This window comes from Sceloporus occidentalis, unplaced genomic scaffold, assembly GCF_023333645.1.
Source record: "Sceloporus occidentalis isolate IW3139 unplaced genomic scaffold, rSceOcc1.0.p SCAF_3, whole genome shotgun sequence".
Classification (NCBI taxonomy): domain Eukaryota; kingdom Metazoa; phylum Chordata; class Lepidosauria; order Squamata; family Phrynosomatidae; genus Sceloporus; species Sceloporus occidentalis.
This window is the reverse complement of record NW_028316983.1, coordinates 55992547-56014079: the sequence shown is the minus strand read 5'-3', so window position 1 is coordinate 56014079 and position 21533 is coordinate 55992547. Positions and strand designations below refer to the sequence as shown.

The window sequence follows — 21533 nt, the reverse complement described above, 5'->3', positions numbered from 1 at the left end:
GTAGATGACAACACAGGCATGAAGATCTGAGGCCTTGGAATGCTGCGAGCCATTTAACCATATTATTAAATCCTATTAAAAGGGTTATTTTAAATTTCTCTATGCTTTCTACTATAGGAAGAGTGAACAGCTCAAGCTTTCTTAACTTCTTCATGGTGAAAGAGAATTGGAAAAGATTGCTACAAAATTCCTCTTTTAACTGTAGAACTATTAGCTCAATTCCCCCCCCCTCCTTTTTTCTCACTTTTTAAAGTCTAGCTGTAACAAAAGCTTTCCTTTGCCAGGTTTCCAGCCTTGATTTATTTACTTAGAAAAGCATCTGGCCACCCAAGGATGGTGATGTGGGAGTTGAGGGCATGTGTTGAATTACAGCATGAAAATTCAAATAATTTAAACATTCTAACACTACTGCTTTATTTTATTTTTGTGTTTTGAAAAATACTTTGGTGGATCACCAGTGATTAATAGCTGCCTCATATAGCAGAGCAATCATAACTTATAAAGACACTGATAAGGAGCCATGTCAAATTAAGTGTGCTCTGTAAAAGGTTGTGCATGTCAGAATAAAGACATAGAACAAATAATTATTAATAGGCTCATTCAACAAGCAAAGTATGATGATGCAAATAACTTCCTAATCCATCTTCAGTTTTCAGTATTAATTCTCCTCTAGGGAGTGTGTTCATTTACTAAAAGAGAATAAAAATGGATTAATAATGTGGTGTTACTGTCTACTTGATAAGAGAATTTTACATAGATAGTACGCTTAATCCAGTGTAAAAGCAAAAATAATAATAATACAGTAAATTAAAAGTCCACATATATAACTTAAATAACTGACCATTGCTAGGTGTCTTGTTCTTTTGTCTAATTAGTACTGGCTTCTGTTAAATGCAGATTAATGAACATTATGGATTACTACCTTCATCTGTTATGGGGAATTTCTCTGAAACAAAGGATGTAGCCAATTTTAAAGACTTTTTCACCTGCCTGTACTGCAGGGAGGCGATCAGTCAGAAAAATCATTTACAATTAAATTGTGTTTTGTTCCCTCTCCATTCCTTGTTAATGTTTCTGCCTTCTGTAATCTGAGCTAAACTATTCTGCTAGGAAATCCTGAGCCAACCTGTGGTGCTTTTTGATAACTTGATACTTTGATTTCAAAGCACGGGCTTGAATCATGTAAACCTTTTTATGGGTTTGATGCAGATGTAATGCTATTTGATCAGTTACCATGGTTTGCAACTGGGAAAAGCCTTTTGGACTTTTTCCCAAGTAAAGTTAGTGCCAAATTGCAATTTACAACCATAGTGGCACTGTGCAGGGGCTTGACAAAGTACAAGGGACAGAGGAAGGAACTGGCAAAACCACCTTTTGAATATTCCTTGCCTGGGAAAAACCCTTTGAAAAATTCATAGTCACCATCAGTCAACAGGCTGCTCTGAAAAATTGAATCTTCCAATTTGAGCCTTCCTGAGTTTTAAGATCCTCAGGGGAGGGAGGTCACATAGATGTTTGGTGGGGATGTGGACATGGGAGAATGCCTTCTCGCTGGCTGCTCCCAGTCTGTGGAATTCCCTGCCTCATGAGAGGCTAGGTTGGCCCCTGATCCCTGTTAAGACCTTTTGATTTACCCAGGACTTTGACTATTAAACAGCTATCGGCAGGAGATCTTTTAATTGGGATGTTTTGTATATTTTTAACATCACTACTGTATTTTAACTGCTTTTTAAAATTGTTGCAAATTTAAAATGTTAAATTTTACTATATCTGCCCAATTATTTTTAACATTTTTATATTGTGCCTTGTTTAAACTGTATTCTTTTTTAACTTCCATTGTGAGCCATCTTGGGTCCTGTATTGGCAGAAAGGCAGGATATAAATAAAATAAAATAAATCCCATTAGGTGTGTTCAAGTGTTTCAGTGAGCATGAAGCACCCCTTTGGAGTCAATGGAATATACATAGAAATTAAACAAGCCACTTTATTTATTTATTTATTTATTTATTTATAGTATTTATATTTTTACACTCTTCACACCTTCTTAGAAAGGAATGGAGAATTTGCCAACCACTGTGTTTTGTGTATTACTGATACAATTTGAATGTCATTTGAAGGAGATGGATAGTTAGCTTGTAAACATTCTGCAGCACTTGCAGTGAGTACAGTTTCCGGTGTGTGAAGCTTAACCTCAATTCATTTTGAATTTTTTAAAGAGCTGAAACAGTTCTTAATGATTATGATCCGCAGTAACCCATATGGCTTACTGGACCCTTTCTTCTGTCTCCCACCTAGAAGGTTGCCAAATGTCCACCATCGCTGTGACAGTGTTTAGCCAGCTACTTGCTGTGGGCTAGGGATACCGAAATCTGTAGATGCTCAAGTCCCATTAAATACAATGGCATAGTGAAATGATGTCCCTTACATAAAATGACAAACATAAGGTTTGCTTTTGGAATTTATATTATTTTTGAAAAATTTCAAGCCTTGGATGGTTCAGTCCATGGATAAAAAAATCAGCGGTTATGACAAAGCAGCAATGATGCAAGCACTCTGTGTGGCCACATCAACCACAATGCACCCATCTGAGGAAGGAATGGTTTGTTCCATGGCATGGGCAGGCCTAAGTAAGGAGTAAAGAGTGGAACAGAAAGAAGAAGCAGTTCATTTTTGTGTGTTTGGCTATTTATGTGCTTTAGTGCCATGCATTTCTAGCCTTGTATTGCACACTATGTTTGTGCATGTACATAATGCTCTCTCTCTCTCTCTCTCTCTCTCTCGCTCGCTCGCTCGCTCGCTCGCACACACACACACACACACACACACACACACACAGAAAGTTAAATTAAACAGTTGTGAAGAAGTGAGTTGATTAACTAAATGTTTTATTTCCAGATTTTCTATGGATTATTAAGAAGCTTGCTTTAAACAGAAATATAGAGTTAGATGAGACTTTTTTATTGCTAAAGTTTTAATCCAGCATTATGAAAAGGCAGACCAATGTAATGATATGTCAGCAATCAGTTTAATGATATACCAACTTTGCAAAAAGTGCCCTTGTGTGCTTCTTAATGCTTATTCATTATAAATTTTTTATCCAGCCATTCCACAAATCATTCACAAGACACTAACAAGAATAAAACAACATTAACATTAACAGTGAAGTAGGCAGGAAAAAAATCAGACTGAAAAATAAAAGCCAATATATACCCAGGATTAACATTTGGAGTTCTGCTTCTCAAATATTTCAGATTAACAAGGGGCAAAAGGACAAGTCTTTGAGTCTATGGGGTGGAGGAGATGGGGTGGAGAGAGGCTGCTCCAGCCACAATTACTTCAGGACTGCAGCAACTAGATGCCATCATCTCAAAGCCAGCTTCTGCTGTGGTCCCAAATGCACTACCGGCAGGAGCGGCTTTTTGCTGCGCCTTTTCGGGCTGCCCTCACACCACCTTCAGGTTGTTGTTTGAACACCACACCACCAAAATGTCTAAAAGGCACTTTATTTGGCCTGTGTGTTTATGGCCTGTGTCTTCTAGCTTAAAACTTCTGTCTCTTCTAAGCTTAAACACTCTGTGTATGTGAGAGAGATTGGGGGAGCATGCTCACAGTGATTTTAGAGTGAAAAGTAGTGGTTCCAATCTAGAAGCAACAGAGATTCAGGTCTCCAGATGCTAACCCAGTTTATGTATTTATGTTGTGATTGTGGTCTATTCAGAGGCTCTTGTTTGGCCACTAAGAACAACAGAATACTGGACCTACTCAGATCCAGCAAGACTTCTCATAGTCCTCTCTGAATGGAAAAGATAATGTTGTTTCATAGTGGTCAACTGAGTACCCCTGGAAACCCAACAAGCATAGCATAAAGGCAGTAGCCTGCTCACTCTGCTATCTTACAGTAATTGGTACTCAGGGTAGTTTATAGATTAGGATGGTTGCATATAACCATTATGGTTGCACATACACCTGTGAGGCATGACCTTGAGTCTGCAAGACCTAAGCAAGGCTGTTTATGATAGAGTGACTTCTTTCATGGGGTTGCCATAAGTTGAAGCTGATTTGTCTCTAGTTAACAACAAACAAAAGCCAGTGAGCATCCACAAATCTTGTGGTAGTGAATTCCATAAATTAACTGCAGTGTGTTAAAATGGCCTTTCTTTGTTTTTATTCAATTTATGAAGAAGACTTTTCTTCTTTCTGTGCTGCCAGTCAATTTCATTGGATGGCCTCAAGATCCTGGGTTATGGGCATAGAAGAAATGTCCTTCTCAATTTTGCCCACACTATGCATACATTTATAAACTGTATAAACCTGTAGATGGCTCCTCTATCTTTTAAAAGTTTTGTAGAAGAGGGAATTGCAGCAGGTACCTGGTTGTGCGACAGGTAACACCTCCTGAAACTTATTTTTATACACAGCCTTCTCTAGGCTTCACTAGCAACCCTAAGTGAAGATGTGACATCCCTTTCAATCATTATGGTTGGCTTGCTTCTTCATCTTTTCAGTTGTCATACTCTGAGTTGGGTCTACTAAAACCCTAGTCTATACAGGTTTCCAAATGTGGCTGCAGTGTAGATTTATATGAAGTTATTGCAATACTTGGTAGGTTTATTTTCAGTCCCTTTCCTAATAATCTCTAGCATGGAATTTGCCTTTTTCACAGCCTCCATACACTGAGTTCACATTTTCATTGTGCCTTCCACCAGAACTCCGAGGATTCTTTCCTGCTTTGACACTTTCCTACTGAATTATCAGGGGAATTCCTCTCAAAGTGAAACATTTTGATATGCACTGTGTTTGCTTACAGTGGAGTTCTCTTACTCTGCTTTCACTCCTCTTGTCTACTTGTTCCCACCCCCAGATTACATTTCCATTACAGTTCTAGCAATATAGGGAAATGCCAGCTTCTGTTTGAGGCCACAGGAATTGTGGGGTGAGCCCTACCAGGTTTCATGTGGTAAATAATTGTCCCTTTGTCCTCCCAGTCAGGTTTTCAGTCAGAGGATTCCCCCCCCCCCAAACATGGCCAGTTTCCTTCTCTGTCATGCTTTGAGGTGGCTAATTACATTTTAAAGGGTGTAATGTAGGGCACCCTGTAGATCAGAGAGCCACTGTTCCAGCTCCTTTTACACAGCATAGTAATCTTGAATGAGTGTTACAAGACTATGATTGTTAATTGTGCCTCTGTGTCAGAAATGCTTTGGATTTCCAAAGGCCTCTTTCATTTTAAATGATGTAGAATTTCTTGTTGCTTATCAAGCAGAATGCCAGTCTCCATAGGGATCCAGGCCTTAAAGCAGTTGGTCACAATAATTTCAGCAGCCTGTTAACAGCAATGCTATACAATACACCCCTTCTTAGAATGGTTGTTGGGAAGAAAGGAAACATCTGCCTGGATTTAATTGTTGTTTTATCAGTTCCATTGTCTTTCTAATGTCATGTGTTGAGCCATGGGATTGCATAATAGTGCAAGTATTAAATAATGTTGTTTAGTAAATGTAAATAGACTTCCTCCCTTTGACGCCATTGCTTTTCTGCCTGGAAAGTGAAAATGCTGTTTGAGAACTGTCAACAGCTGTGCCTGAAAAGAAAAAAGACAACTGTATTGTCTAACAGTAGCAATATTTTATACATGCTTGCTTTTATGCATGTGCACATGTGATAGAGACATACGAACACTCACATCTTTGCAACTTATAAAAGAAGATAACTTTGCCATTTACTCTAGGTTGCCAGGACTTCTGATATTTTATGGTAGAGCAAACATACCAAAGAATAGGATAAGTCAAATAAGCTACATATCTAAGGTTTCTTCAGAAATTTTCCTCCTCTATAAGGTTGTATGTGTGTGGAGGAGGGTGAATGTGACTAAATATCTTCACAGATATTTGCAATGAATCATCACAATAAACAATATGGAAGCACTCTATATCACCAAGATCCCTGATTACTTGGGATTCCTACATCTACATGCATCCAAAGCAGTGCATAAATACGTCTTTGCAGGGAGCCATGCTTAATGTGGGGCCATTGAGACTGGTAGTGCATGGAATGTCAGGGTGTGACTAGGAGCTGCAGCTTTCTTTTTCCTCTGAGCATCTAGCCTTTCTGTGGTGGGAAACTTCTCTTGTGAAATGTCTATTAATGAGCAATAGCTTTGCACTACCACTGTTTGGAATAATAAAACATTGAAATTATGTGTGAGTGCATGTCTCATTCATAATTCAGCATACAGTTGCAAGCCAACCTGTCCTTAATGTAATGAACTCATTCACAAAGTCCTGATTTTACGTGTCTTATTAAGACAGTAAAATCCCCCTACCCACCCAGTGAAAAGGTGAGTGAAAAGGTAGTGAAAGGTAACTAACAGAATTTGGAGGACAATTTTTTTTTTTGCTTTTGTAGTCAAGCTAATTAGTTCTTAGATGCACATTTATTTTGTCCATGGAAATTATTTGATTCAGCTATTACAGGTGCCACAGAAGATGGGCACCTTTCAACTAATGTGAGTGTATTTTTAAAAGCAAGTTACTGAAACATGCCCAGTAAAAATAAAAGTAATAGCTACTACAGAAAGTAATAAATGCACTTTTTAACTTTGGGAGTTTGTGAATTTTTAACTATGGATGTTTTTAATTTGTTGTAAGCTGTCTTGAGTCCCTAACTGGGGAAAAGCTGGGATATAATGCTGGGATATAATGAGAACAACAACACAAGGAAATAGGATGTAGGTCCAGCTACAACCTAGTTTGTGATTCCACCACATTTGTGTGTGACTTTTTTGTTTTTCATTTTAATAATGTCTATTAAATTAAGCAAATTTGCAAATTGTACTACCTTAAGTTTTAATTGGACATTTTAGTGACCCAAACACTGCTTATTTTGGAGTGTGGTGTATCAATTCAACCTTAACAAATTATTGTTATTTTTTGCTGTTAAAATAGTTTTGACAGTATTGTCAAATGAGGACAATCTCATATCTGGGTCCTGAAAGGCATGCTGAGACTTCACTGTGTATAAATATAAAGTACATTGGGTGGGGTTTCTTTTGTGTTCTGTCTTGGCACTGGGATAGGATTCTAAAATAAGAGTGAGCAGGTCTTATAAACTGTTCAAAACAGTCTGTACATGTTGTGACAAAGCAAAAGTTTGCTTTCTGAGATTTGATGATCATATTAAGCAGACCTTATAACTAATATTCTGGCTACCCGGTGGTCTATAGAAAAGGCATAAGGAGATACGTAATTGGTTAACATAAGTGGTTTGGATAAAATGAATGGAAAACATTATTTCTATCCCTCCCTACTTAGATACACATGTAATGAAATTCTCTCCACCCAACAAATGGCTAATGGTTCCATGAAGAGCAGGCTTGGGGGAATCTCTGACATAAGAGCTTCTTGTCTTATGTTTAGACCCCAGTCTAATTTCATACAGACTTTGCTGATTTTCTAAATCTCCAATAATTCCTGACTAAAATGTTTATCTAGATTCATTTCAGTCTGGTTTTAGGCCTGGTTATAGGACAGAGACAGCTTTGAATAGCCTGGTGGATGATCTTTGCCAGGAACTGGTCATGATGTCTGTGTGTGCCTGTAGATTCTGCTGACTTTCTAGTGGCATTCAGGACTGTCTTTTTGGATGGGACTTTGGGGCACTGCTTTATAGTAAATCTACAGCACTATATAAATAAAGTATAATAATAATAATAATAATAATAATAATAATAATAATAATAGTGGGACCATTATTTGCTTAGGGAGGTGCTCAGAGGTTGGGGCTGAAGAATTCCTGTTTATTGGCTGCTGGTCTATGGAATCTCTCAGGGCTCTGTCTTATTCTCTGTGATGGTCATCATATATGCCAAACCACTGGGAGAGGTTTATGAAGGTTTGGGGTTGAATGCCTCCAATATGCCGATGACACCCAGCTGTTTCTCTTTTCTACCAAATTCCAAGGAAGATGTTTCAGTTCTAAACAGGTATCTGTCATCAGTAATAGATTGGATAAGGATGAACAAACTGAAGCTTAATCCAGAAAAGAGTGGTGCTCCTGATCAGTCAAAAGACACGTCATGGGATAGGGACTCATCCTGTGTTGGATGGGACTGCACCTCCTCTAAAGATGCAGGTTCATAGTGTAAGGGTCCTTCTGGATACCACCTTGAATCCAGTCTGTTCTATAGATGTCAGATCTAATCTTGGTGAAACAAGCCTTAGTTACATCCCATTTATATTATTGTAACATATTCTATGTGGGGATGTTTTTGAAGAGTGTTTGGAAACTTCAGTTGGTACAAAGTGCTGGATCCAGATTGCTAAAGCGGTGTTGTTTCCAGGGCACACACAGCTCCCTTTTTACAACAGCTGTTTCTGGACTCAATTCAGTGTATTCTTTATGACCTATAAAGGTACAGGCTGTCTGATAACTGGTCTCACCCCAGCTGAGGCTGCCTGGGCTCTGAGATCCCTGAAGATGCCGTTCTATCAGCCCCACCACCTTTGCAGGCACATCTGATAGGGATGTGAGACAAGGCCTCATTCATGGCTGCCCCAGTTCTAGAGAAGCTAAAATGGCCACCTCCTTTCTATCCTTACTTCCATCAGCAGATACTTTTTCTATTCTGGGCATTCAACATCTCAGTGTTTTTAAAGAAAGCTTTTAACAAGGTGCTGTTCAGTAGCAACTACAACTCCACCCATTTTTAGCTCTGACCTACCTCCTCATGGTATGCAAACCCACACATGTTTCAACAAGGGTATGAGAGATTCAACAAGAAGAAAACATACTTGCACAGTGAACCAGATTTGGCCTGCAGGTGTTCCCCATCTGGGTGCACATTTTCTCTGATATTAGCTGTAATCAGAGATATCAGGACATCCACTTCCTTGATTACCTCTGTCCAAAACAAACAATATGGCACTTGAAGCAGACCTTGGAAGGTGTACCTTTTTGTACTACTGGTCATGCTGACTAAGGGATTCTGGGAGCTGCTAGCAAAAAAGAAATAACATATTCAGAAAATGTGAAAAAGCGTCGAGCATATATGTTTTACATTCCCATATTCTTTTGGGTACATTGCTGACCAAAGCCACAATCAAACCAGGATGGACTGACTGGATTATTATGCATGTGGAATGCTGCTATCTGCTAAAATGTCTTCTTAGCATTATGTACACATAAGGATACTTTTGTAGCACTTGAGCCTTGAGATTCTCCTTTGGGACAAAGTCTGAAGTTTGATTGCAAAGGTTATCACATTTCCTGTGCTTATACTGTTCCCATAATTCTATTCTATTCTTTATTTTTTATTTTTTTTAAAAAAGGTATTTTGACCCAGCATTCAGAAAACAGCTGTGGAAGCAAGTATAACCATGAATTGCTTTTGATAGCAACTAGAATTTCTTCTCCACAGCTGAATGCTTACTTTCACGAAACACTGACAGCATTTGGCCAGCATTGTGCACAGCTCATTTAATTTTATTAAAACTGTTTGTTTAATTTGAGTGTAATTGGAACTCAGTGTTTATTAGATTTGGTAGTTTGAATAATGGCCAGTTGTGTGCCTACGATATTTGTGAGTATTGCATCATGCCTAGATTCACCATCCATTGTTTTATTGTCTTTCAATTGACTTTTTTTGTATGTTTTTCTTTTGTGTTGCAGAGCAAAGAAGTTGGGCAGCAGCTCCAGGAAGACTTGATGAAGGTCTTGAATGAGCTGTACACGGTAAATCAAGATGCCTTCTTGGCCCTTTTTCAACGAGAGGAAAATGTTTGATTTTGCCTTGCCTGCTGCAAAAGCAGCAATTGAAGAGTGGATGTGATGAATGGCTATGGTCTGTGCTGAAAAAGTGTGCATTTAGTAGACTATTACAGAGTGTAAATTTTATTTTTGCTCAGTTTTTTATTCTCTGGTTGCATCTCTATTGCCTTTCCTTCTGTCATCTGATTACTTTCCATGTTAGCTATAGTTAGGAGTATGTCAGGGTGCATCGCTGGGACTATGCATTCTACAATAACTGCATGTCTGAGATCAGTTTGGCTTCCAGCAAATTGTTCACAATTGATCCTATTCATTCAGCATGTGGAAGTGTGCTGCACATAAACTTTGTCATTCCATAAATTTATAGCAGGGCTTATTTATCCCCTTTTTCAGCTTTAGGTTGATTGTTAGAAGCCTGAGTGATAACAGGTTTATAATTCTAAACATAGGTTCCAAACACACTGCAGAAATAATCCAGTTTGAGACTGCTTGAACTGTCCTGACTCAGTGCTAGAGGATCCTGGGAATTGTAGTTTGGTGAACCATTAGCCTTCTCTGTCAGAGAGCTCAGGGGCCACAATAAGCTACAATTCCCAGGATTTGCTAGCACTGAGCCAGGGCAGTTCAAGCAGTCTCAAACTGAGTTATTTCTGCAGTGTGTTTTGGACCTTCCTGAAGTATTAGTATTTATTAAAACATGAAATATCAGCTAGAATGAGCTTGTACCTGGTCCCTGGAGTGGAACATTAGAGTCTACTGAGATGCAAATCGGTTTTGGAAAGTGAACTTCAAATGTTATGTGCTTCCTTAGTATGTGTGTCCACATTTATATGTACTGGCACAAGTCTGATAAACCATATTGCAAATATCCCAAGTGCATAATTACTGTAATATAGATCTGTTGAACAATACACAGCTCTTTGGGGAGGTGGAAGAACCCAAGAAAGCCCTAAAAGCATACCCTTTGGCCTTTATATTTTTCAGATATGTAATTTGTAAGTTTTCATTTGCCTAATTCAGGGGTAGGCAACCTTTTTGAGCCGGGGGCCGGGTTGCTGTCCCTCAGACAACTGGGGGGCCGAAGCCAAAAAAGAAATAATTAAATAAATTTTTAAATAAATAAATAAACTGGGACAAATGTAGGATAAAATTTTCAAATGGAGGACACTTTTTATAAAAATTGGAGGACACGCGAAAAAATTTGCTGATTTTTTTTTTTTAAAAATGTTAATATAAATGCATGTTTCTGAGGCTTCTATAGACAATTGCCCCACCATGCCCCTCGCGCGAGAGGCCAAAGGCCTCGGCGGCAGGACCGGGCTGGGGCCGGTCCCAAGGCCTCGCCGGGCCGCATCCGGCCCACGGGCTGCAGGTTGCCTACCCCTGGCCTAATTTATAAAAAATTAACAACTTTAAACCTAGTCCTGTCATCCACCCTGATCAAATCTGATAGTTCCACTACTAGTTAAAAAGCATGTTGTTTGTAGTTATATGCCTTCAACTTAATTCCAACAACCCTTTTGAATGCTGCAAAAGCAACCAATTTGCTTTTGCTGCATTGCCAATTGATAGCTGTTATTTAGAAATACACACCAATCCATCCATAGGCATCTATGTGTTTTACATAGGTCTCCCAAGAGGAACAGAGGGGAGAGCAGACCCAGAAGGCCATAGGACAGGTGTGGACAAAGTGTAGCCCTCAAGGCTGTTTTGGGAATTCATAGCCTCTCCAGACTCCTCTCCTGAACGCCTTCAGGAGTGGCAATTTATCTTTCAAAAAGCCTTCCCTGGACTGTTTAACATGGCAGGGAAACCACTCTGTCCACTTACATGGTGGGTGATTAGGTTGCTTGGCTTGTTCTTTTCTGGAAAACTATGTGGCCCCAAGGAACAGAGTATTGGCCCTTGAACCAAAACCAGTTGCCTACCCCTGCCTAAGTAACCATATCAAGAAAGTGATGCTGTGGAAGTAATGCTTTGACACCCAAAGGCTAGAGCTTAGATTATATGGCCACTCTGTTCAAAGCAGTTTTTAATTACCTGTCCTAATTCAACAGGAAATAAATGCATATTGTCTTTACAAAGACAGAGACAAGAGCAGAAGATGAGCTCTCTTCTGTGGATAAGGAGAGCCAACTGTGTATCTATTGCTTATTCAGGGGGGATACAGATGGGTGGCTCCGTGGCGCCTGTTTTTGTCTCTCGCCAGCACTGGTTCATGCGGCACCAGCACACGTCCTAAAAAGAATCCGCCTAGAGCAGCTTCTTTTTAGGAGCGTCATAATGGCGCTCATGCATGTTGATGCTATCACTTCCAGTAAGTACTGTTTGGGCACGCAGATGCCAGATTGCCACGCGCCCCATGTGGGCAGGGCCTCAGCAAGATGGCACACAGGTGCCGCTAGTAGGGCTGGGTGCATATGGACGCCAAGCCCCACTGAGCTTTAAAACTGGCCTCAGCACAGCGCTTTGCCCCAGTCTGTATCGGGCCTCAGTTTCCCAGGTGGTTTAAGGCCAATGAGTAAGTTCACAACTAGGGACAGATTAGAAGCAGGGTCTTCTGGCTCAAGATTCATATCCATAATTCATAGTCTAGGTTCATACGCCGACCTGCTCTTAGTTGTTATGTCCATACCAGTGCTGCTAAAAATAATGGTACCTGGACCAGTGCCAGTCCCGAAGTGTTAGTTGCCAGTCCACAGAGAATTTCCATGAAAGAAACTGTTGTAGCAGATGGACAAAAATATGAGACCAGTCCCCAGTGCATTAGGAGGGAAATTGCCAAACACCCCTCTCACATCAGATGGCTTGAGAAATATTGATCTACATGGCTGAAGACCCCCATTCGAGTACCAAGGAGGAGGAGAAAATAATAGTTTTATAAAAGTTTGTGTATAGCAGGAGGACATTTTTTATTTTTTTGCACAGCTGAATGGGATACACTTGGTGCTGATTAAATCTGTCTGCTCAGCAACTGTGACCGAATTGCTTCTATTTTAGAAATGGAGCCTGGCAAATGTGTTTTTTGGGGCTACTGCTCAAAATGCCAAACTTCTTTTGGATTTTGTGTGGTCATTAAGGATTGCTACACAGCCAGAACCTTATCCCTCCAACTCCTGCAAAAACATGTTTCAAGAGTACTCTTGAGATTACCCCCTAAACATACTTACCCTAGCAGGGAGCAGGGGTTATTAATCATGTAGCACAGAGTACAGACTGATTTTGCTGATCTGCTCTGAATCAGCAAATCACAGTGGGATAGAGGTTACTGTAGCCAAATGTTTGGAATTGGGTTTTCAAAGATGCAGACTCCAGAGCCTTTAGTGCTTGGTGTGGTTCAATGGAATTTTTAGTACTTTGCTAAATTCCAGCTGCAGATGTTTAGCATTTGAATAGTGGGCTGCTCTGCAGGAGACTGGAGGGTGTGTCCTGCTTGTGGTTTCTATTTGGCTTCCTGGAAAATGGGAATAGTTAACCTTAGTAAATCCACAAACATGTTTTTATAGGGAAAAATGTTTCCCCTGTTTGCAGCAAAGCTGTTGGGTCACTGTAATTACTAAGCAGCAGCATGGCATGACTGGGAAGACTAGGAGGAATGACTGTTGTTTTCAAACATGGATGGTGACCTATCACATCTGCACACGGTGACTGTCAATATTGTTTTCTGTGAAATGGACATGAACATAGGAACTTTTTAAGTACAGTTGCCCCTTCAAGTCTGTGGAATATTTGCATATACATAATGCTTTATCTTGGAGATGGGATCCAAATCTAAACATGAAATTCATTTATGTTTCATAAACACCTAATACACATAGCCTGAAGGTAATTTTATACATAATTATATTTTAAACAATTTTGTGTATGAAACAAAGTCTGTGTACACTAAACCATCAGAAAACAAAGGTGTCACATCTCAGCTACACATGTGGATGATTTTAGAGTATTTCAGAATTCTGGATAAGTGATACTCAACCTGTAACCTTATGTTTCAGAGCAACTTGTAATATGAAGACTAAGGGGCTCAAATAATGTGAAAATAACTCACTTTACTAATATTGCACATTTCATTTGCTCCTGGGCCAACATCTGAATGCCAGGTGTTGACAAACAGTATGCATAAATGTAATGAAATGCTGTTTGTTTTATGAAAATGCTGATGTTAGGCCTTTTGCTTGCATTTTTGGAATATTTTGCATCTGTCTTATTCTGCTTTCATTCCAAGTTCAATCTTCTTATAATTGTACTTATTATGCCACCCTAACCATGTTGAAAATGCTAACTTTACCAAAATGTTTTCAAGTGAATTCTGGAGTATGAACATGTATGCCAGTACAAGCCTGGAATTACTGGACACAGTGTCTCTTATTATAACATGACTAGCTTGGCAGTCCTTACTATTAATTGAGGTAACAATAATTTGTTGTAATCATTGTAGTGATTCAAAGTGATTGTTGAACCTAATTCATTTCTTTAAAATCTGTAATCATTTGGTAGTTCAAGGGTCCTTACTTTGTTTCTTGTTGTTGTTGTTGTTGTTGTGTATCTTTAGAGGTTTTAGTGGCAAGATTGGTTCAGAGGAGGTTTGCCATTGCCTTCCCCTGAGGCTGAGAACATGTGACTTGCCCATGGTCACCCAATGGGCTCTTACTTTGTTTATCCTCTATTTAAAAGCAAACAGAGACAGCAGAGGATTGTTGTTAGTAGTGGTGTGATAAAATATTGGTCTTCTTTGGGAAGTTAGGAAAAGGTTCTGTGAGTTTTGTTATATGAGATGGTATACCTCTATCCATAATGCAGTTATATCCATCTCCTAAACCAGTGTTATATAAGTGTTTCTATGCCACAGACTTAACTTTAATCACAGCCTTTATCAACAAACAGTTCTGCTTTCTCTCTCCCTGTGATTTCTCCATTCTTTCCTAGGTCAACCCTGCCATTTTTACAGCAGCTGTTGATGTATATGCATGTGCAGACAGGCAACCACTTTAGATTTCTCAGCCCACACAGGGCATGCTTTTTCCTTTTGCATTCCAGCTTCTTTCATAATGATCAATAGAGAAGAGTGGGAGTGAGGGGAATGAGAAGATGTCAGATGTATCAGTGGTATAACTCATCTCAGTAGGCTTTGACCCACTTGTGCATAATGCCATAGCCATTCAAAGACCAATGCTAATTCATCCTGTTACAGTTTGTGTATGTGTATTACTTGTATCTTGCCTTTACCCAACATGGGACCTAAAGCAGTTTATAGCATAGGGCGCTTACCGCAGTTTGCTTATGCTGCTTCTTTTAAAAATTCTGGTCTTTAAAATTATTGCTGAAATCTAAATGTTTCACTATGACAGAATAATGTGCTCTGGTTACATAGAAACCCTTACTGAGCTGTTACAGTTTTGGAAATTAGACATGATCTGAAAGTGAAATTAAGCATTTGGGCCAGAACATGGAATTGAAGAGGCCCAGGCTTCATGTGTCCCAATTGTATCTAGTGACTCCTGTGTCAGTAGAGTGGTAAATCCATTCCAAGCTTTAAATGACTTATCCAAAGTATTGAACATTGGGTCCAGAATAGGAAAGCTGTCCATTCACTGCCCCTGACGTGGGAGTCACTAGCTCCCATTGCCTTTGATAAAAGAGTGGCATTAACTCACTGGGGGCTGTGCAGACTGCCCCTAAGGGGTGGCCTGCAGCTGCACTGGATCAGGACCACGGCAACCGCACACCGTGGCCCCCACCCTGGCCTTTCTAGTGTGCAATAGCAGCAGCTTTAAGGCGTTGTGTGGAGTTGTGTGCAGTGTCACAGCGCCCTAGGGGCAGAGTCAGGGTGTGTGTCATGTGGACACCTTGCCCTGACTCCACCCCTTTAATGGCCGGTCTCCACAGGGCCAGAGAGTCATAATAGTTGTAGATACTTTTCTGTTCTGTCAATTCTAGAGAGAAGGAGAAAGATGAGTTGTCTTGAAATTTAAAGTAAATGGTCTTTTTTTATTAGTTTTATTAAATTATTAAACAGCACATTAACATTACATAACAAGACCTAAGACAAACCATAAAAAGAAAAACAACAACATATATAACAAACTACAAAAAAGACCAACAACAAATACAGTATATACTGTAAGATCTCATAATACAGAATATATCAAAACAAAAATATGACTTCCAGAACTCAAAATAAGTCATATTTGTTATTAAAGCCCATAACCATTCCAGCTCATTGCTTCATTATCGGAATTTCTAAGGTAATATCCGTGTGTGTGTGTGTGTGTATATATATATATATCTTAAATCCACATAACCTTGTTTTCATATCTTTAACTCATATGAGTATACTAACTTTTATTCCTTAATCAAATTAGTTTACAGTTGTAATCAAATTTTCTTGTCCTTAACCTTTTTCCTGCGTAAGTAATCATATCGTGTTTTCCAAATCTCACCATGCCTTTCCCAGTCTTGACCTCTTATCAAACAAGTAAGTTTGTCTAACTGCACCAGATCTATTAGTTTAGATAATCATTCATCTGCCTACGGGAGTTCTTCTGATTTCCAGAATTTTTACTGGCAAACGTTATCCTGGCACTTGTTGAAATATAAAATAACGATTTGCCATATTTAAGTTCTAAATCCTCATTGTCACACATGCTTAACAGATAAAGCTTCAGGTCCATAATTTGTAAGCTTTCCTTCACAATTCCATGAACAGTTTTCCAAAATTTATTAACCCGTTTGCTGTTCAACCACATGTGGTAAAAAGAAGTGCCAACCTCCTGCTTTCATTTCCAGCATTTGTTTGAGAGTCCTTCTTACATTTTGGCTAGTCTAGATGGCATCAGGGACCACCTGAACTGCATTTAAAAAAAATTCTCTTTCAGCTCATTAACCAAGTATACTTCAGTCTTTTACTCCAAGATCTTTCCCACTGATCTAACCTGATGTTTTGTTTTAGATCTTGGGACCACTTAACCATTTGTTCTTTAACAACCTCCTCCTCCATTTCAAAGTCCTTTAGGCATTTGTATAACAAAGCAATTTTATAAGAGTTTTTTGATGTTAAAATTTATTATTATTATTATTATTATTATTATTATTATGCTTTATTTATATGGTGCTGTAGATTTCTTCGAATTAAGGATTTCCAGGTCTTCCTCATTTCAGTTTGACATCTGCCAAAAACCTTTCCCTGAGCTGTCTATAGAGTAACCACCCACAAGAATAACCTTCCTATAACAGCTGATATATTTTTTTAAATTCAGTAGTTTTACCAAAGTCTTCGTCGTTAGCTGAACATAAGTAACCCATCTGTCTTGGGCTATTACCTCTCCTCTATTGAAAGCCTCATGAACAGAGGTCCATTCAGGGAGTCCTAGGCATAACATTGCTTTATATTTTGACCATACATTCATGAGTGATTTTCTAACTAAAAAAAAGTAAATGATCATCTGTTACTTATGTTAAGAATGATTATTTTTTTAAAAAATCAATTTTAGAACTGCTTTATATTAGGAACACTGTATTCAAATAGCAATTTCAGGTGTATCACTGGAATGTTGAAGCCTAACCACTAGGCAAGCATTCTCTGAAGATGCCAGCCACAGATGCTGGCAAAATGTCAGGAAGAAACACTTCTAGAACATGGCCACATAGCCCAAAAAACCCACAAAAAACCTAACCACTAATCACGCCCATTCTATGAAAGCTGCTCTTAAATTTATTTAAGATTTTTTCTGTCACCTCCCAGCCCACAAGTATGTTGGTGATACCCAGCTCTATCTCTCCCGAGAAGTTGAACAAATAAAAATCAATTAAAACAATACTGAGCTAAAAACATTTTAAAAACACATTAAAATACTCTTTAAAAACTCCTAAAAGCAGTCTAAAAACAATCCTAGAATTTAGTTTTGAAACTGTTAAAATTATTCAGTACTAGTGCAGCCTTCTTGACATCAGTTGTAAAGGAAAGATAGAGCTGAGTATCACCAACATACTGATAACACCCAACCGTAAAACTCTGGATGACCTCTCCCAGTGGCTTCACATAGATGTTGAAAAGCATAGGGGACAGTACTGACCTCTGTGGAACCCTACAGGCTAATGGCCAAAAGGTTTTCCAGCAGCGTTCAGCCAAGAAAGACAAGAACCACTGCAAACTAATGCCTCCAAGTTCCATATCAACCAGATAACCCAGAAAGATACCATGATCGATGGTATCATATACCTCTGAAAGATCTAGGATGACCAACAGGGGCTCACTTTCCCAATTTCAAAATCTACCAAGGTAACCAAGACTATTAACCAGGCCTGAACACAGGTTAGAATGGGTCCAGGTAATCTGTTTCATACAAGAAAGCCCAGAGATGCTGCTCCTACTCGCTTTAGGATCTTAATAGAAAGGGAGTGTTAGAGACTAGCCAATGGTTACTACGGAGATGGGGTCAGTAACGTTTTTTGTAACAAAGGTCTTACAGTTTCTTCTTTTAGAGAGGTAGGAACATAGCCATCTTTCAAAGAAGCATTTACAATTTCCACCACCCAACTGGCCAGTCCTCTAGCAGTTTTAATTAGCCAGGATAGAATGGGCCTAACTGACAAGTGATTGGCTTCACCTCTCCAAGCAACTTGTCCAAATCATCATGTTGAACAAATAGAAACTCCTCCATAAAAATCAGAGAAATACAGGTCTCTGTCACCTCTCTGGACTCTACCTTCAATATGGAGTCTATGTCAGAACAAATCCAAGCAATTTTCTTTGCAAAGTATTTAGCAAATTTATCATACTGCTTTCAGCAGTCTCAGGTCTAGCATGTACAGTAATAGTCCTTTAACTACCTGGAACACCTGCACTGGGCAAGATTGAACTGGTGTAATATAGACAGCAAATAATGGTTTCTTTGCTGCACTCACTGCTGCAGAGCATGTTCTTAACATGGGCCTTAACTCATGCTTGGTCAGATTTATTCTACATCTTTCTCCACCATCACTCTAGTCATCTGCCCAAGAGCTTCATTGCCCTGAGTTCCTCAGAAAACCACAGAGTCCATGCTTTGCACCCAAGTACAGGACATTTTGGAGCAACTGTGTCAGTTGCCCAGGTCATCTCTTTCTTCCAGAGATCAACCGGGGCACCAACAGAATCATCCACTGTAGCAGCTGGAAAATCCCCTAGAGCATTCAGGAATCCATTTGAATCTATTAGTCTCTGGGAGCAGACCATATTAATGGGCCCACTGCCCCTGTGGAGGTTACGGGTGCCAGCCACACATTTGTCAGATCACAGCTGAGTCATCGCTCTGTCCAATGCCAATTAAAAGTGGGATCTTGTTTGTTTCTATTGCCAGGTCCCCTTCCTTGAAAGGATGCAGGAAACAGCCATTATTCTAAATGACTTCTTTTAATTTATGAGTACATGATAACTCCAAGTTGGCATGTAAATTATTCAGATGCTCTCACTTTAAAATTGACTGGGCTTGCATTTTTAACTGCAACTTCATCCTGTAACCAAGAAACATTGCTTAATCACTACAGGGAGGAGGAAGGGCATATATCCCATTTAACAAAAATTATAGTCAAGTTCAAACTGAGGTGAAACAAGACTCAGTGGCTTTGTGCCTGAAAACTGAAAACACTTGAAGCAGGAGTTTGGCTTGTCAAGATTTCAAGGCTGGAACAGAATCTCTACTCTCTGCTGAGTGTGTTTACATGCCAGTTATATTGAATATTCAAAGTGCTTCTTGGAGGTTGATGACAAAACTATTGTAGAACCTTACAACGTTTTAGAAATATTGTACTAAGGAGGGGAAAAGTTTGTTTGTGTATGACAGGGATGTAGAGTAGAATGATAACCTTGTCAGAGACTTTCAGACTTGTTAAAGTAAAAACAAAGCTGCCAAATGTAAATGTAAGTAAAAAGAAAAAGCAGAGTAGATGGTTCAACTATTAGAGCTGACATGCCTTAAGCATATGATCAAGTAGATAACAAAGAAAAAGGAAGGTGTCACTGTTGCTCTAGAACACCGGAAAAAACTTTCATTCTTACAGGAGAGACTGTAGGAAAAGGAGTCTTTTTAAAACAAATCAAGATAGATTGCCACTCTTATTTACATACAGAACGGGCTTATAAATGCCTCTTCCACTGCATAGATGAGGTGGGCTTCACATTGTTAAGGCATGCAATAGCATAGGTTTGTGGGGGGAAATGATAATCTGTTCTGGTAATTGTTCACCCTTCTTTTTGACCCCTCCCATACTTTCTGACAATGATTTCTGACAATCATACTTTCTGACTTTCTGACAATTCAAAAAGTCACTTATTTTCTTATTGCCATATTCAATACATTATCACATCCAGTCTGAAAATAGAATTATGCTTACATACATTTGTTTTGCTGCTAGTCCCACTTTGCTGGGAGGAGTTCCTTGTCTTTTAATAACTATGTGTCAATTGACTGTATTACTTTATACTAGTTAAAACTCTTGGAATATTTTGAAATCTCAGTGCTAGTCCTCTGCGGTCTATTCAGTTTTATGAAGCATATAAAAGAGTATGTTTATAGATTAGCAGAACTGTTTTCTCTAATTGAAATAAAAGAGTAAAATTGAAGCACTGTAGTAGTTTGAGTATTGGACTAGGACTCTAGGCGACTAAGATTCAAAGCTCCACACAGTAATGGAAACTGACTCAGTGGCCATGGGCAAGTCACATTGTCAGAGGAGTACAATGCCACAATCTTTCTGAATAACTCTTGCTGAGAAAAACCCATGGTAGATTTGCTTTAGGATTGGCATGTTGGAACTGTCTTGAAGGCACACAACAACAAAAACAGTCATATATCCCACAACAACAAGTCATATATCCTGTAGGTCTATAAGTGTGAATAAAATTCTGTCCTTCCCATCTGAGCAGGTACCAAACTTGTGTTTGACTTATCTTTTACAGGTGATGAAGACCTATCATATGTACAATGCCGACAGCATCAGTGCTCAGAGTAAGCTGAAAGAGGCAGAGAAGCAGGAGGAAAAGCAGATTGGCAAGTCTGTGAAGCAAGAGGATAAGCAAACCCCACGCTCCCCTGATTCAGCCTCCAGTGTCAAGTTTGAAGAAAAACACGTTAGACGGAGCTCAGTCAAGAAGATTGAGAAAATGAAAGAGAAGGTGTGTGAGTGGTATAGTGAGGTTAAGTGCTGCGTAATTACAAAGCTCTCTTCTAGAGCAGCTGCTGAGTTGCTCTCCTTGAATCTGATTCACAGTGGAGATCTATATTGGGCATTAAAGGGTGGAGGTAAAATTCTGGCCTGGGCAAAAATGCAGATTTGAGTAAATGGTTCAATATCTGGACTGGGACCTACTTTTTGTTGCACCTCCTTTGCATGGAGTGGGAAAGGGATAGTCCAAGAGGGATACCATTTCTTGAATTACTATTGGCATTTCAACCACTTTTTTAAAAACTTGCATACCTGCAGAATGGTGGCTTTGTGTGAACCTTTGACTGTGTAGCAGCTGAATTCTCATGCTTTATTTTCAGATGTTTACAGCTAGCTTAAAGTTTTTTAAGAAACATGGCTACAGGGTCACTTGGGCAGAGATTAATATTTATTTATTTAATATCCTGAATCTCTCCCAACATGGTATTCAAAGTGCCTTGAATAAGAATTCTGATACAAACCTTTGATATTCTTTTGCAAGAGCAGAATTCTTAAATATATATTTAGTAGGTCACATTGTGGAAGATGAATTTTAGCCTGCTATTTACAAAATGAAGTTTTAAAGT

At 39.1% G+C, this 21533-nt stretch overlaps 1 protein-coding gene across 4 annotated transcripts in view; it reads left to right on the top strand.

The window, feature by feature from the left end:
* Positions 1-21533, top strand: part of LOC149315959 (SLIT-ROBO Rho GTPase-activating protein 2) — a 256991-nt gene that overhangs the window by 136579 nt on the left and 98879 nt on the right. For all 4 annotated transcript variants that reach the window (XM_089514493.1, XM_089514494.1, XM_089514492.1 and 1 more), the window contains exons 5-6: positions 9667-9729; positions 20702-20917. In XM_089514493.1, coding sequence (XP_089370619.1) covers positions 9667-9729; positions 20702-20917 — 279 coding nt within the window. The remainder of the gene's footprint in view (positions 1-9666; positions 9730-20701; positions 20918-21533) is intronic.